The sequence below is a fragment of the Oncorhynchus gorbuscha genome, linkage group LG20 (genome assembly GCF_021184085.1).
Source record: "Oncorhynchus gorbuscha isolate QuinsamMale2020 ecotype Even-year linkage group LG20, OgorEven_v1.0, whole genome shotgun sequence".
In the NCBI taxonomy this organism is placed as follows: domain Eukaryota; kingdom Metazoa; phylum Chordata; class Actinopteri; order Salmoniformes; family Salmonidae; genus Oncorhynchus; species Oncorhynchus gorbuscha.
This window is the reverse complement of record NC_060192.1, coordinates 20903269-20921217: the sequence shown is the minus strand read 5'-3', so window position 1 is coordinate 20921217 and position 17949 is coordinate 20903269. Positions and strand designations below refer to the sequence as shown.

The 17949-nt window shown below is 46.4% G+C and overlaps 1 protein-coding gene across 11 annotated transcripts in view; it reads right to left on the bottom strand.

Moving 5' to 3' along the window:
* The window catches only part of LOC124006706 (guanine nucleotide exchange factor VAV2-like), a 258452-nt gene that overhangs the window by 15985 nt on the left and 224518 nt on the right, over positions 1–17949 (bottom strand). For 8 of the 11 annotated variants that reach the window (XM_046316798.1, XM_046316800.1, XM_046316802.1 and 5 more), the window contains exons 5-13: positions 17775–17880; positions 17585–17599; positions 15947–16045; positions 14538–14606; positions 14342–14442; positions 7539–7638; positions 5258–5353; positions 1617–1685; positions 807–893 (exon numbers count right to left, since the gene is read on the bottom strand). In XM_046316798.1, coding sequence (XP_046172754.1) covers positions 807–893; positions 1617–1685; positions 5258–5353; positions 7539–7638; positions 14342–14442; positions 14538–14606; positions 15947–16045; positions 17585–17599; positions 17775–17880 — 742 coding nt within the window. The remainder of the gene's footprint in view (positions 1–806; positions 894–1616; positions 1686–5257; positions 5354–7538; positions 7639–14341; positions 14443–14537; positions 14607–15946; positions 16046–17584; positions 17600–17774; positions 17881–17949) is intronic. The other 3 variants (XM_046316801.1, XM_046316804.1, XM_046316808.1) reach the window with 1 other exon arrangement.

Below are 17949 nucleotides of genomic sequence, written 5' to 3'. Positions count from 1 at the left end.
AGCAGTGCGGCTTGGCGGGGTCGTGATTCTGAGGCTCTTGACCTTCGCCTCTCCCGAGTCCGTACGGGAGTTGTAGCGATGGGACAAGACTGTAACTACGAATTGGATATCATGAAATTGGGGAGAAGGAGTGTGTCGGGGCCAGCGGGATGGGCAATCACTCTCTGTTGCTCAATAAATATTTGACAGTAAAAACATATTTGTCAATCTCAATAAAGTGTCAAAGGCTGTAACCCAAGTCATAGACTGTTCTCTCTGATTCCGCATGGAATGCAGCACCAGTCTGGAACCAACATGACCCGGAACAGCTTCTACCCCCAAGCCATAAGACTGCTAAATAGTTAGTTAAAAAGTTCACCAAATAGCTACCCAGACTATCTGCATTGACCCTTTTTGGGTCACTGTTTTGACTCATCACATACGCCACTGCTACTGTTGATTATCTGTCTCTTTATTCCTAGTTATATGTACATATCTACCTCAATCACCTCGTATCCCTGCACATACACTCTGTACTGGTACCCTGTGGATATTGCCAATTTGTTGTTACTCATTGTGTATTTCTACATCTATATTCTAATATTTAGTTCTCTCTAAATTGTTGGTAAAGGCCTGTAAACAAGCATTTCACTGTTAGTCTACACATGTTGTTTATGAACCACGTGACAAATAAAATTTGATTTAAAATATGATTCGATTTAAATCGCCAACAAGACAACGTACAAAGGGTCAACACTCATTATTGATTGAAACATCAGTGCTGATTGTAGAAAATTGCTGTCGTTTACAACAATCAAGTTACTTACAAGGTTCTCGATGGAGTTCTGGAATTCACTAATCTTCTTCAAGGTCTCGTTGTCTCTCTTCACTTCATTGATGTACATAGCCAAGTCCTTCAGAGACACATCGTATTTACACCAGTATATCGGAATAACATCTATTATATCCTGGCAGCTGAATTAAAGCTATAATATAGTGTATAGCTATGCACACAAGCAGCCCTTTTGAATGAATAGAAAAATGTCACAATGGTTGATGATCATACCTGGAATAACCTAAAGAAAGCATGTACACACACACTTAATCCTAAAACTAAGGCTAAAACGGTACCAAACCCTAACTCCTAATTCTAAACCTAACCCCTTACCTTAATTCTAACCTTGACCCTAAATCTAACCATTAAGATTAAAATAGCATTTGTCCTCATGGGGACCCACTTGTCCAAATTGTCCTTGTTTTACTACCCTTGTGAGGACTTCTGGTACCCACAAGGATAGTTAAACAAAAACACACACACACACACACACACACACACACACACACACACACACACACACACACACACACACACACACACACACACACACACACACACACACACACACACACACACACACACACACACACACACACACACACACACACACACACCACAGGAGGTTGGTGGCACCTTAATTGGGGAGAAGTGGCTCATGGTCATGACTGGAGCAGATTTGTGGAATGGTATCAAATACATCAAACACTTGGTTTGCAGGTGTTTGATGCTATTCCATTTTCTCTGTTCCAGACATTATTATGAACCGTCCTCCCTCAGCAGCCTCCTGTCACACACACACCTGCATGGCCTCCAACGCCTCCTTCAGCTGCTGTCTATCAGGTCGGTCAGTTGAATGACTCACCAGCTCCTGTAAGGGGAAGTTTACATTCCATCAGTGAAGAACACAACACACACATTCACAATACACTACCACACACATTCACAATACACTACCACACACATTCACAATACACTACCACACACATTCACAATACACTACCACACACATTCACAATACACTACCACACACATTCACAATACACTACCACACACATTCACAATACACTACCACACACATTCACAATACACTACCACACACATTCACAATACACTACCACACACATTCACAATACAATACCACACTCTACACACACACACTACACACACACACACACACACACACACACACACACACACACACACACACACACACACACACACACACACACACACACACACACACACACACACACACACACACACACACACACTCACAATACACTACACATACACTCACAATACACTACCACACACTCACAATACAATATCACACACACTATACACACTCACAATAAACTACACACACACACTCACAATACACTACCACACACACACTCATAATACACTACCACACACTCTACACACACACACATTCACAATACAATATCACACACAATCACAATACACTACACACACTCACACTCTACGCACTCACTCATAATACACTACCGCACACTCTACACACACACACTCACAATACACTACCGCACACTCTACACACACACACTCTACGCACACATTCACAATACACTACCACACACTCACAATAGACTACCACACAATCTACGCACACACTCTACGCACATACTCACAATACAATACCACACCCTCTACACTATACACTACCACACACACACACACTCTACACACACACTCACAATACACTACCACACACTCTACACACACACACTCAAAATACACTACCGCACACTCTACACACACACACTCTACGCACACATTCACAATACACTACCACAGACTCTACACACGTACTCCCAATACACTACCACACCCTCTATACACACACACTCTACACACACACTCACAACACTACCACACACTCTACACACACACACTCAAAATACACTACCACACACTCTACACCCACAATACACTACCACACACTCCACACACACACTCACAATACACTACTGCACAGTCTACACAAACATTCACATATCTCAGTATGACTACACCACAACAGGGAGGGAAACAGAAAACCTCCCAGTTACACTCATATAACTCATATGAACCCTCACTAAACTTCATTACCACAAAATATGTTTTTCTGTGTAAAAACAGTGAATACTTTATGAGAAAATCTGTGTGTCTTCTAAAAATATGGACGCTACAGCAAAAAATTAGGGTCATTTAGAGCCAGTCCACACATATTCTCCCTACCTCTCAGAGGTACTGTACTAGTGGAACATCTGTGCATATAATGCAGGGGGTCCCAACTCCGGTCCTCCAGTACCCCCAACAGCACACAGTTTTGCTGTAGCTCCAGACGAACACACCAGATTCAACTCATTGAGGAGTTGATGATTAGTTGACAAGTTGAATCAGGTGTGTTTGTCAAGGGCTACAACAAAACTGTGTGCTGTTGGGGGTACTGTAGGACCGGAGATGGGAAATGCTAATATAGAGCATGTGATGTTAGAACTGACACTTTCAAGTGGATTTTATGCATGCTTCAGCAGTTTTATAGAGAAAGGGTAAGTGTGGGAAGATAATATGGGTGTGAGTTATACAGTACGTGGTATGTACGTGTTGGCTAGTTTAGGCCTGCTGGCCATGTCATTGAAGACAGAATGATTTGCTACAGTATAAGCTGTGTACTGTGTAATTCTGACAAAGAACAGATATGGCTTAATCACAGTAAAGATGTGCCCTAAGGCTTACACGCACACACGCACACACACACACACACACACACACACACACACACACACACACACACACACACACACGCACACACACACACACACACACACACACACACACACACACACACACACACACACACACACACACACAGCCTGTCAGTTGAACGCCCTGGGACCACGGCATATTAATCCTTAACCACAAAGCTATGGGAACGAGTGAAATGGGCCTGCATGTAATGTGATTAGAGCATGGCTGATTTGAACACAGTTTCTCTTCTCTGAATCTCCTGCCAGTCAGCCAGCCAGCCAGTCAGCCAGTCAGTCAGTCAGTTAGACTGTCAGCCAGCCAGTCAGCCAGTCAGTCAGTTAGACTGTCAGTCAGTCAGTCAGTCAGTTAGACTGTCAGCCAGCCAGCCAGCCAGTCAGCCAGCCAGTCAGTTAGACTGTCAGCCAGCCAGTCAGTCAGTCAGCCAGCCAGCCAGTCAGTCAGTCAGTCAGTCAGTCAGTCAGTCAGTCAGTCAGTCAGTCATTTAGACTGTCAGCCAGCCAGCCAGTCACTCAGTCAGTTAGACTGTCAGCCAGCCAGCCAGTCAGTCAGTCAGTCAGACTGTCAGCCAGCCAGTCAGTCAGTCAGTCAGTCAGTCAGTCAGACTGTCAGCCAGCCAGCGAGTCAGTCAGTTAGACAGTCAGCCAGTCAGTCAGCCAGTCAGCCAGCCAGCCAGTCAGTCAGTTAGACTGTCAGCCAGCCAGTCAGTCAGTCAGTTAGATAGTCAGTCGGTCATTCAGCCAGTCAGTCAGTCAGTCAGTTAGATAGTCAGTCAGCCATTCAGCGATTCAGCCAGTCAGTCAGTCAGTCAGACTGTCAGCCAGTCAGTTAGACTGTCAGTCAGCCATTCAGTGATTCAGCCAGTCAGTCAGTCAGTCAGTTAGATAGTCAGTCGGCCATTCAGCCAGTCAGTCAGTCTGAGATGGAAAACAAACCACACACTGCAGTCCCCCCGTCATCACCTGCCATGCGCTCCGCTCACATCTACTCTCTTCATACCCACGTCATCAGCTAGCCCCACCTCATTCATTATTGAGCTGGCCTGGTTAATTGATCATGTTTTGAATCAGGCAGCCTGGCCAGCTTGTTTTATACATGACTACTGTACTAGCATGACTACTAAGGGAGAGTTCCCGGAAACAAGGCTCCATTGGTTGTCTGTGTGGATGGGAGTGGCCACACTGTGTGTATGTTTAAACCATGTCTGAGGACATCACTGGAGGTTGGTGGAACCTTCATTGGGGAGAGGTGGCTTGTGGTAATGGCTGAAGCAGAATTAGTGGAATGGTATCAAATACATCAAACACTTGGTTTGCAGGTGTTTGATGCTATTCCATTTTCTCTGTTCCGGACATTATTATCAGCCATCCTCCCATCAGCAGCCTCCTGTGATGGGCTTGAAGAGGACCAGGGTCGATAGGAAACGGAGGGACACCAGGATGTACACTGAGTGGCCACATGAGATTCAGCCTCAACAAACCTTGCACACTCAACCTCTATACCAAGAAATGCTCAGGATTTTCAAATTGTCTGAAAGACTGTCCTCTTTTGTGAAGAGTGATGGTGCTGAGGAATTACGTGAATGTGTCACATTATTTCCATCGACGTTAATGACTTAATGACTAAGGGTTACCACAAGTTGTATTGTGGGTTTGTTGTGCCACTTACCTTGAGTAGGAGGTGGTACTTTAGTACTCTCTGCATGGGCACGACCAACAGGTCCTGGAGCTTGAACTTCCCCTCCTGCACCTTCATAGTGCACTCCTACCAAAACAACAGAACCTTTCACTATACATGTACTACACAGAACAAGAATATAAACGCAACATGCTACAATCTCAATGGTTTTACTGAGTTATTGTGTTGTGTGACAAAACTGCACATTTTAGAGTGGCCTTTTATTCTCCCCAGCACAAAGTGCACCTGTTTAATGATCAGCTTCTTGATATGCCACACCTGTCAGGTGGATGGATTGTCTTGGCAAAGGAGAAATGCTCACTAACAGGGATGTAAACACATTTGAGAGAAAAAAAAAAGCTTTTTGTGTATATGGAACATTTTGGGGATCTTTTATTTCAGCTCATGAAATATGGACCAACACTTTACATTTAGCATTTATATTTTTGTTGAGTATATAATGCATAACTACAATGTATCAGAACTATGGAACTGTGTATAGCAGGGATCCTCAACTAGATTCAGCCGCAGGCTGATTTTTTTCTTGAATGGATGGTCAGGGGGCCGGAACGCAATACAAACATTTCTATACCAATAATTGACCGCCAGAAGAAGAAAACATTTGCTCAGAAAACTTGGGTGGGTCCAATAAAATAGTGCATTCCAACAACAGCTGTGTGTCCCAAGCCCCTACCACTTAGACAACAACTACACCAAGCCATTCAGACTGATACGGACATTCCTCCCCCTCTCTGAATAATAGCCATAACAACGTCCTTGCTACTGAAAAGATAAACAACGAGCCATACAGCTGCAGGATCATGCATTGAGTCAGACCATGAGCCATCGTAACCCAGTAGATACTGAATGCTTTCCTCTCTGCTCTACAGAAAGAGACGTTCATTGTTCACTGGGATTATCAGGCCTGATGTCTCTCTCTCTCCTGAGGGGATAACTCTGATTCTAATCCACTTTAAAAGCCACATTGTTGTCAGTGCGTGCGTGTGTGAGTGCATGCATATGTGTGTGTGTGTGTGGGTGTGTGCGTGCGTGCCTGCATGTATTTGTATCTGTGTGTGCGCATGTGCCAAAGCCCTCCTTCTATGTCATGTGTAATCATGTGTGTGCTCCCAGACCCAATGTGTGTGTGAGCTGTGTGTGTTTTGTGTGTGTGTTTTCTGTGTCCTCCTCGAATGCTCCGAGAATGAGGCTGAGGAGGGAGAATCAATTCCAAAGCCCTCCTTCTATATGTCAGATAACAGGGTGATAATCATCTCCATTATGTCAACAGCTCCCAGACCCAATATCAGGCTTTCCCCCTATCCTACACCCTAATCTAATGTACCCTAATCCACCACTTCACCACAGAGCTAGCCTTCTTTTCTACTGAGTAGTTACTAGTTGATGTTTTCTGTGTCCTCCCTCGGACACTCCCAAAGCCTTCCAGTGGCCTTTGGTTTGGGCTTCGTTTTCTACTGAGAAGTTACTAGTTGATGTTTTCTGTGTCCTCCCTCGGACACTCCCAAAGCCTTCCAGTGGCCTTTGGTTTGGGCTTCGTTTTCTACTGAGAAGTTACTAGTTGATGTTTTCTGTGTCCTCCCTCGGACACTCCCAAAGCCTTCCAGTGGCCTTTGGTTTGGGTTTCGTTTTCTACTGAGAAGTTACTAGTTGATGTTTTCTGTGTCCTCCCTCGGACACTCCCAAAGCCTTCCAGTGGCCTTTGGTTTTATATCCAGACAGTCAGCAGCAATCAGCCGTGGTAAGGATGTATTAGTATGCTCAGGGCTGACCGGGAGGTACTTGTCCCTCAGTGACAGAGGGGAGTTAGAGACTGTACGGTACTGTGCTGTAGAGTTTCGCTGTGTTAGGAGGACATCCCCAGGCCTCAGGGCCGGAACCTAGGGACCTGTCTTCTACTGACACTAGTTGGGAACTGGGTCAGAGATAAAACATCGGAATTGTGCAACCCAGCAGCGTGGCTGGGCCAGCAGTGGGTCATGATTTAATCCAGCAGGGGATTCCAGGTTTATCAAATCTGACAGGACACTGCTGTTTGTCCTACTACAGTATAGTAGCTTTCGATGGAAGCCAAACTATCATTGTAAAATGTAATGATTCAAAACACCAAGGCTGGTTTTGAAGCAACTTTGCTAGGCAGATATCAGCTGGGTGGTAAGGGAGGGTGATGGTGTGTGTGTGTGTGTGTGTGTGTGTGTGTGTGTGTGTGTGTGTGTGTGTGCGTGCGTGTGTGCGTGCGTGCGTGTGTGTGTACCTCTACTTTCATCTTGACGTCCTCCCGCGTGGTGATAAGCTCATCCAGTGTCTTCTGAGAGGTTTCCATGTGGCTGCAGTACTGGCCGTAGATCAGCAACCTGCACACAACATTACATCACCCACCATTATTCTCACTCTTACGCTTTTATTACAAGCATATATTGTATTCTACTGTAGGGTTCCTGCAAAGGGTACACAATATCAACACAGTTCATCATAGACCCATATGCTTTTGACTCTAAGGACCAGTGGTTTAGGTAATAACACATTGGGCCTTTGCCACTAAGGAGGAATAAGACATGCTAACAGATTTCAAATCATTACTACACTATTAAACAGTTCAGTGGGTGACCCATTCGCCACCATAGGGGGCAGATGTAAAATGCATATATTAATAGGAAAGTAATAAAGTAAAGCCAGGGCAATATTTTGAAGAATACACGAGTCTACCCAATAAGTCCTAATTGTAGTTTAATTATCGTACACGAATGGAAGATAGTGATTCTAATGTATTGCTTTGAAGAGTTCTCTTCAGAAAGTGTGTTCATTTGGGCCAGTGAGGATATGAAGGGCACGTTCATTTGAATGGCATAATGGGCACCTGACACAGATCGCTTCATCCAGGAACGAGTCCAAAGTAATCTTGCCTAGAGGATGGCACCGCGCGTGGCACAGATTTCTCTCTCTCTCCTTTTTCAAAGTAGGGCATTGGCACGACGGGCAGCGCCAGACCCCTCTGACGCTTTTGACAGTCTCTCTTCATTTGGAGCCGAGCAGAGCTGCCATTTGTAAGGTCTAATCCCATTTTTAAGGTGTAATCATGTCTCTGACAGATCCTTGACAGTGACAAGAGGACTGCTACAGAGAGCTGGGAGACGTCTCCCATATTTTAAAACAGCGGTGGTTATCTTCTTCTTTCAATTCAACTACTACAGAATTTCACTAAACCTTTTAACTTAATCCTCAACTGACAGCATAAGCCACTAATAGCGTGCTTTGACAATAGGAACTACCCTACCAACTTCCTTTCCCAAGCCTCTTACAGAAACAAACCGCCTAACTAAGCACCTGCAGATTGCACAAACCCCATTACAATGCCTACTAACTTATCCAACCTCTCCGTATCGCTTTCTACAATCACAAAATAACTAGATCCCCATGAGTAGGGATGAGTCATCCAGTGTCGGACTACCTGGCCGGCTCTCTCCATCCCTAAACCTCAGTAATGACTGGATGGTTGGAACTCAGGCCAAGCAACGTAGCTATGGCCACCCACTGTGAGGCTCCCTGCCTGGGCCTGGGTCAGAGACAGTGAGGCCTGGGGCTAACAAGGGCATGATTAGGGCCTGATTCACAACCAGGGAAACAGCTCAATAATGAGACAGCAGCCAGGCAGAGGCAGTTAGATTCAGCATCCTGAGGGTCCGGGGACAGGTGTCAGCCACACCCTCTAATGACACGTGTCAGAGAACTAATTGAACATGAAGGTCTTCATTTACGAGGCCATTTCAGGAGTGTGATGTTGAAGGTAAAGGGACTGGTGGGGAAGGTGATATTGTGATGAGAGTGTGAAACAATGGATTACGGTTACATTAGACATACACTGAGACTAGACACAAGGTTTTGAATCCAGACAGACAGACAGACAGACAGACAGACAGACAGACAGACAGACAGACAGACAGACAGACAGACAGACAGACAGACAGACAGACAGACAGACAGACAGACAGACAGACAGACAGACAGACAGACAGACAGACAGACAGACAGATATAAAGAGAGACAGACAGCTATAAAGAGAGACAGACAGCTATAAAGAGAAACAGAAAGCAGGGGGCGAGGGAGAAAGATACAGAGAGAAAACAGGAGACAGATGAAGAACCTGCACAAGAGAGGAAGAGCTCAGCTGGTCAGGGGTTAGGCAGCGTTCACAGTAGGGTTTCCTGTAGCCTGTGTAGTGTGTCTGGGTCAGTGCCTCTGTGCCTGAGGGCCCACTTTCTGGAGCTGCTCCACCACCACTAAAAACACTCCAAAACCAGGCAGGAGAGGAGGCGAACATAGGCCATCCTAACAGAGATATTTGTCCCCTGCTCAGTGACAGGCCTCAACATGGGACACAGGGCCTGCTCCGACAATGACACAGCAGAGAGGACATGTCACAGTGCTAATGCTAATACTCACAGACCCCTCTAATAACAGGGTTTCTTGTTGCTCCAGCTCTAATGGAGAGTCACTGTCTTTGTTCTCCCAGAGACAGGCAGTGGAACAAAGGGGATGATTACACACACACACACACACACACACAAACATACTGTTTGCACACACACAGACGACTGCAGACACACACAAAGCCATGTACACACAGAGACATAATTAGCCCCTGAGACACTGACAGGCACAGCCTCTTCTGATGCCTGGACACATCTCACTGGGAGACATGTGCAGTTATGCTCCCTTAGAAACCAACAGGTACTACTTCTCTTTTCTCCTCCCCTTTTAAAGTTCTATGTTTCATTCCTTTGCTCTATGAGTGAGTGAGTGAGTGACTCTCTCTCTCTCTCTCTCTCTCTCTCTCTCTCTCATAGGTGAATTGCACAAGCATATGAATCTGTGCAATTCTACTCTTAAGCTAACCCTAAAACATCATTGAGTAGAGAAACTGATCCAGGAGTGGTAAGGACAACTCACAGCTGTCGACTGTTAAAACAATATGAACCACCACTGTATAAAGCAAACCTCAACACCACAGCAACACCATGGACTGTACAGACGACTGCTCATGGACACATTCCCTTCATTTACATCTCTCTCATATAAACTAACGCATAATTGGATGGAAATGAATGTAATGAGGGTGCTGTTAACCAAACGATGTTCTAATGGCCATACAGACTGGATGATGCTGATTCTATTTTAGACAGTCGACAGCATGGACCAAGGCCCCAAAGGGAATGAGCTCTCTATGATGTTCAAGCAGCACTTTCGTCTCCACGACGGCTTCTGCCAGGCCCTCAAAGAGCTTGACGTGTCATGGGGAAATGGTGTTGAAGTGAAGCGGACAAAGTCCTGATTCACTTGGCCTCTGCCTCTTCTGTTGCCTGCCAGTCTCGGGGGCAGCAGCGCCTGTCAAGACGTGTCCTCGACTAAATGTCCTACTGCGATGTGACAACGGCAAAGAACCAAACGGTCTAGGGTTGTATTCACATGGCCATAGTTAAGTAGAGTTCCAACTGCCTAAAGTACTAGAGAGGGACAAGAGAGAGGGAAGGTGGTAAAAACAACTTGTTGTGGAAACAACCCCTCAACGCCACAGTCGCTTTAGACTGAGGTCTCCCGTGGGAGAGAGAGGGAGGGAAGGTGGTAAAAACAACTTGTTGTGGAAACAACCCCTCAACGCCACAGTCGCTTTAGACTGAGGTCTCCCCCTCAACGCCACAGGAGAGAGAGGGAGGGAAGGTGGTAAAAACAACTTGTTGTGGAAACAACCCCTCAACGCCACAGTCGCTTTAGACTGAGGTCTCCCGTGGGAGAGAGAGGGAGGGAAGGTGGTAAAAACAACTTGTTGTGGAAACAACCCCTCAACGCCACAGTCGCTTTAGACTGAGGTCTCCCGTGGGAGAGAGAGGGAGGGAAGGTGGTAAAAACAACTTGTTGTGGAAACAACCCCTCAACGCCACAGTCGCTTTAGACTGAGGTCTCCCGTGGGAGAGAGAGGGAGGGAAGGTGGTAAAAACAACTTGTTGTGGAAACAACCCCTCAACGCCACAGTCGCTTTAGACTGAGGTCTCCCGTGGGAGAGAGAGGGAGGGAAGGTGGTAAAAACAACTTGTTGTGGAAACAACCCCTCAACGCCACAGTCGCTTTAGACTGAGGTCTCCCGTGGGAGAGAGAGGGAGGGAAGGTGGTAAAAACAACTTGTTGTGGAAACAACCCCTCAACGCCACAGTCGCTTTAGACTGAGGTCTCCCGTGGGAGAGAGAGGGAGGGAAGGTGGTAAAAACAACTTGTTGTGGAAACAACCCCTCAACGCCACAGTCGCTGAGGTCTCCCGTGGGAGACAACTGAAACAACCCCTCAACGTCTCCCGAGGTCTCCCGGGAGAGAGAGGGAGGGAAGGTGGTAAAAACAACTTGTTGTGGAAACAACCCCTCAACGCCACAGTCGCTTTAGACTGAGGTCTCCCGTGGGAGAGAGAGGGAGGGAAGGTGGTAAAAACAACTTGTTGTGGAAACAACCCCTCAACGCCACAGTCGCTTTAGACTGAGGTCTCCCGTGGGAGAGAGAGGGAGGGAAGGTGGTAAAAACAACTTGTTGTGGAAACAACCCCTCAACGCCACAGTCGCTTTAGACTGAGGTCTCCCGTGGGAGAGAGAGGGAGATGTTCCTCAGTCAGTGCAGTGTAAGTGCCCTCTTTAAATTCCTCCTCTCTCCCTTCCGGTCAGTAATATCGCCCCTGCTGCAGCTACACAGTCTCTCATTATGGGAACGCCGTCGTGCACTATATTTCAGAGAAAATGCAATTTGGAGTTACTGCTCTCCCCTGCCTCTGTAGGGAGTCTGCAGTGGCATTGGGATACAGTGCCAGGCTGGCGAGGACATCTCACGGCAAATCAGAAGTGACAGGCTGCAGAGAGAGGTAATAATATTGTCTGACACGAAGCATTGGGACCTCCTCACCTCCGCTGAACAAATCCAGCACACAGCAAATGGAGGGGAAGGCTGGCGGCGCCCTCTGGTGAAACACTTCTCTGTTTGCCTATAAGTACATATTACAGTGTTATCAGGGGTGCGGATTACTCCGGAAATGAGTTTGGGGTTTGGGAAAAGTGGCAAGCCACCAATGTAAGGTGTGGGAAGCCAACATGGGGAACACTTTAAAAAAGTCGCCTGCCTTCCTCTAAACAGAACATTAAGCCCGTCACCAAGCCTTAGCACCTTTTAGAAAAGCTGCTATTAGCTGCAGTGCTGTGGAGAACATTGACATTTCCATCATTCACTGGGCGCAGCAATGACAACTTGAAAAGCTTTTTATTCATTTCTCAAAGAGAAACGACAAATCTGGCCTATTGTTGCAAAGGTCACTGGGACTTAGAAGCGGAGATAACAACATTAATTAAACGAAGCTGGGCCCTTAGAACCAATCGACAAGGGGCTTTTATGAGAATGGATCCATCTGAGTGGTGCCAAATCCCCGGTTCTCCAGGCTCTGTTACCGGGTAGAGAGCTTGTCTGTCAATCATCTCCTGAATACCAAAGGCAGCTGATGCACGGCTCAGCACAGCACAAATCAAATGAATAAATGACCCAAAATACCCTCCTGTTCCACATTCAGTAGAATGTCACAGAAGGTAATTTATTAACATTCCCTGTCGTTGACATCTTTCAATTCTCTGGTGATGGGAGGGCCGGAGGAAAGAGCTGTTTAGCCTGTTGCTAAACAGCATCAGCTCCTAGTTATGGCCCACGGTCAAATTATGCGCCACCGCTTGGTCTGCCAGCTGATGCTACTTAAAGCCAGGCTTCCACATTACTATGCTGTGTAGAAAGTTCAACCTTCTACAAGTCACAACTCTAATCCTACACAGCATAGTAATGTGGAAGCCTGGCCTTAAGTAGCATCAGCTGGCAGACCAAGCAGTGGCCCATAATTAGACCGTGGGCCGTAACTAGGAGCTGTGTAGTGAGCTAAAAGTGTAGTATTTCAGTAATGTATTAGTGAAGAGCTTACATCACAGGCCTGGTTTAGCATAGCGTGAGAGAGTTGAGCTCTACGGACAGCTCAATCAGACCAGCAGTGTCAGCAAGATGGGGAGGAGGAGTTTGTGCTTGGGGAGGTAGTGAGGGAGCGAGGTGTGATTGGGATAGAGAGTGTCGTTGCCGTCACGCTAGCTCTGTTGTGATGCAGCTCTCCAAGCTCCCCGAGCAGCCGTGCAATGAGATAATTACCTACACAATCTGACAAACTGAAACTCTACAAATCCATTGCTGTCTGTTTGGGATGGGAGGACGGCGGCAAGCATACAGTACATTGCCCTTACCAGGTGTTTACTGCAATCAGATCACCATCCACAGTGTACACACAAACATGCTCATTCACACAGGCACACACACACACACACACACATATATACTTTCTGCGGTTTGGCTCAGCTCCATGTGAATGTCCCAGAATAAGTCTGGATCAGGACTAACATTCCTGGAGGGCTGTCATGGCTACATCCCGTCATTACCAGAGCCATTATTACAATTACCTAGTGAGCAGCGCAGCGGGAATCACAACAGCACTCCACCATTTGCATGCAAATCATCATCCACAGTACTGTACTGCAGCTGGAGTGTTCTAGAGCTCCGACTGCCTCCTCTTCTATCCACTGTGTTTCATGGAGATAGTAGAAGACAGGAATCCATGTCAACAGTATATACACCCTACACAGAACGCAGTACATGTAGAGGCTGCTCTCCTCCTAACTAGGTTATTTTCTTTATTATAGTGTTACAGACCCAGTCAGCTATTTGTTACATGCGTTTTAAATGAATTGACTTATTCCGTTGAAACTAACCCCATTTAGCCGGTCTTATCAGGAAATCGTGCATCTAAATCCAACTGCATGTAGGGCAGCACAGGGAATACTGATCACACACACACACACACACACACACACACACACACACACACACACACACACACACACACACACACACACACACACACACACACACACACACACACACACACACACACACACACACACACACACACACACACACACACACACAAACCTCCTTGAGGTTACTAACCTTTCCTTGAAGTCTATGAAGATCTTCCCCAGACCGTTGCCTCCGCTCACCATGTTGAGGTCGATGGCCCTCAGCAGAGCAAAGTGGACCTTAATCACATCCTGTATGGGGTACAGGACAATCACACTTCTTAACACAACCTCTACCATCAACACTGACACAAGGATCACTCTCATCATCACCAGCGTGTACTCACCTCCAGATTTACAAAGATGGCCCCCATGTCTTGTGGACATAGAACTTGCTTCAGGGGAATCATATAATTCTGTACAAAACCAAAACAGCAGTAGTGAAATTAAAATACACAGGTAATTTGACCACGCAGTTGTTGCTGAGAATTTTCCTGCACCGCAGGAAATGCAGATTATCTTTATGATTTACATAAATAAACTGGAAAATGCACTCTAACACACGGTTACATGAACCCTATTGCACTCTTCATGTAGCCTACTTTCAGCCAGCTAATAGCCCAACCACCGATCAATCAACATTACGGACTAAACGTTCAATTATTTTACGGTGATAATATCGGTCAAATTAAGATCCTACATCTGTACAGTAGAACTGTGCTTGACTCAAGCCGTTGGTATTGTCGATACATCGGTGGTAGTGTAAAGGTGTGACTAAAACACTCGTTCAATTCAATGGCATGCGCTAGGCACCAAGGAAAACAAGTCTCAAAACAGGCTTCGCCAGAACGTGGTACTTTTCGGTGTTGCTAGCCAAATCCCTCTCTTAGACACACGGACGCATGCGAGCCGTCCGTTGAGAGTGCCCATGACATGCTGTGAAAGTCGAGCACTGACTGTGTTTGCTAAACCGATGTCTACTGGGGCACACTTTCCCTGTTGTTTGACTAACGTCATTGTATGCTTGTCACATCACATCATCTTAATGATAACAAATAGATCTATTAAAATGCAATGAAGAGATGACAGCTTCATTAACCCCAACTCAATCAAGCCAAAACAAGTCCTCTGATTATAACAAGGTGATTCTGGTTTAATTGGCTCAGCAAACACAAACACACCTTTAGTCTAATGGAACCAGTGGATATTATTGACAAGAATATATTTCTCATCATGGAGAAGCTGCTGTTTTATCCACTGATCTAAACATTACATTACATTTACATTTAAGTCATTTGCAACCTTGGGAGAACAACATCATTTGCAACCTTGGGAGAACTGTGTGTGTTTGTGCGTGGGCGCGAGTGTATCTCCATAGAGCCCTGGGGATCGGTCTCTTCCCATGGGACCGTGCCAATAATAAGCCTATCGACCTGCTCCACTGACATGTGTTCTCTCCAATGAACCTGCCAATCGCTGACATTTCCACACCGTCTGTGTGTTTGACACAGGAGACGTGACAAAACATACCTACTCGAGCAGAAAGCTACAACCAACACTGATAGCCACCCACCCACCGCACACACACACACACACACACACACACACACACACACACACACACACACACACACACACACACACACACACACACACACACACACACACACACACACACACACACACACACACACACACACACACACACACACACACACACACACACAACTTCTCCCCACCTCCGTCCCTCACCCACCTTCTCAATGTCCTCCAGCGTCTTGTAGTACTTGGCCTCAGTCTCCTGGATCTCCACTAAGCAGCAGTTTCTCTTGTCGTCTTCTGTCATGCCCATTTTCTGTGGAGGTATTTAACGGCAGGAGAACTGATGCTGGGCTGTCATTTTGTCATTGCATGACACGTCACTCACAATGTCGTTCATGTGGCTAATTGTCTAATGATGGGTCTCAAATGCATGGGGCTGCTAATTTAGTCATGCTCTGACAAGGTCTTTATTACAAATCATAGTGTACTGTCCACCTCCTGTATACACTGTTTACCATTATATACAATGTACAATACTCATCATCCAAATGGACTTCAACGTCTGCCGAATTCATGAGGTAACAAGGACACGCGAAGGACGCAATGTATTTCCCCTTGGAGTTTCAGCTGCCAATAGGGAGTTGTGAAACAGAACAGAGCCCGCCACCCCCAGAGGCCCCGCAGGACTGCATCCAAACCCCTCAATGGGAATTTGATGGGCATTTTTAATGAAATGATCCCAATTCTCCCACCTCACTGCACTCCTACATGATCCAATAGAATATGATACATCTGATGAACTGTAATTGCTGGGACCAGGTTGTGAAACGCGAGCCGATTGTCCGTGTTGTGGGAAAGCGGTGACATAAACACTGGACCCGGGGCTTTGTATGAGTTGACTGCTGGCTGGCTGGCTTGCTCATGGCCAAGTGCTAATGAACATCTGTGTATGTAGCTCTGTATCAGGGGAACATCTGGGGCCAGCCACAGAGCAGAGGAGAGCAGAGACAAGCCGGGGGAGCGTGGAACGGCCAAGGCAAATGCAGCCGCCCGCCACATCCAGACTTATTTAGCCACGCAAACAGGCCCGCCATTAGGGAAAGGAGGAGAACGAGGACAGGGAAAACAAACAGAGGAACACAGGGCATTACTCATAGGGCCTATGGTTGGGGGGGGGGGGGGGCATCTCATTAGGCCTACGGCTGGGGGGTGGCGGGGAGAGGAGTGGGGAGGCTGGCTAGCCTAACAGTATCAGATCAGTGAATCACAACGCAATGAAAAACTGAGAGACAGTTGAAAAAATATATATAAATAAAGAACATCTGTGAATAATAATACGTGCAAAAATCTGTGACATCATCTCCGCCTCAATTGTCTGTCAACAGTCCCGGTTGTTGTGTTGAGAGGAGTATTCATCTGGAACCGGGCTGAATGTTCATGAGCAGTTCTGATAATACAATAGGGGGATAATCAAGTCAAACCACAGTCAATTAGAGACCACCAGGCCCAGATCCAGCTGGGTAATAGAAAACAACCACCCAACCAGGGATCACCGCTACAGAGCTGCCATAGGAACTGATGACAGCAGCGTTTTATTGAGAGTCTGTATCGGGGTTTTGATCTGGCATGTGGCGGCTTTTGATGATATCATACAGAGAGACTGTCATGTTGTTGTCGGTGATATGTTGACGTCACACTGAGTCACACACACAATAGGGGCAGATAGGGTTTCCCTTGACATGTGCTGTGCTGTGGGTCATTGATCTGAGGGGAAGGGGGTTGTGGGACACGTCCGTCTCAGACAGACTGTTGAATAGAGCCGGATGACAGATCGGTGAGTCAGGGCACTTACCTGCATGTATCTGATCTGCAGCGTCAGGAAGGGAAAACACAGCAGATGAGCAGGGCAGAACACACACCGACAGATACATAGCATCATAGGTCAGAGAGGTCACACACACACAGAGACAGACACACCCATGCACACGGATAAAGAGACACGCAGAGAATGACATAAACACAAGCCAACACAAAGCTCTCACCATGGGTTGTCGTACTTCCACCTTGATGATGTCCTCGTAGATGTCATCTCCATCATCCTCACAGGGAACACAGTCGTAGATGTCATCCTCCCCCACGTCATGCTCACTGGGGAACACACACACACACAGTCAGTTATCCAATTTCAATTTCCTTTGAAAGGGTAGGCACTTAACA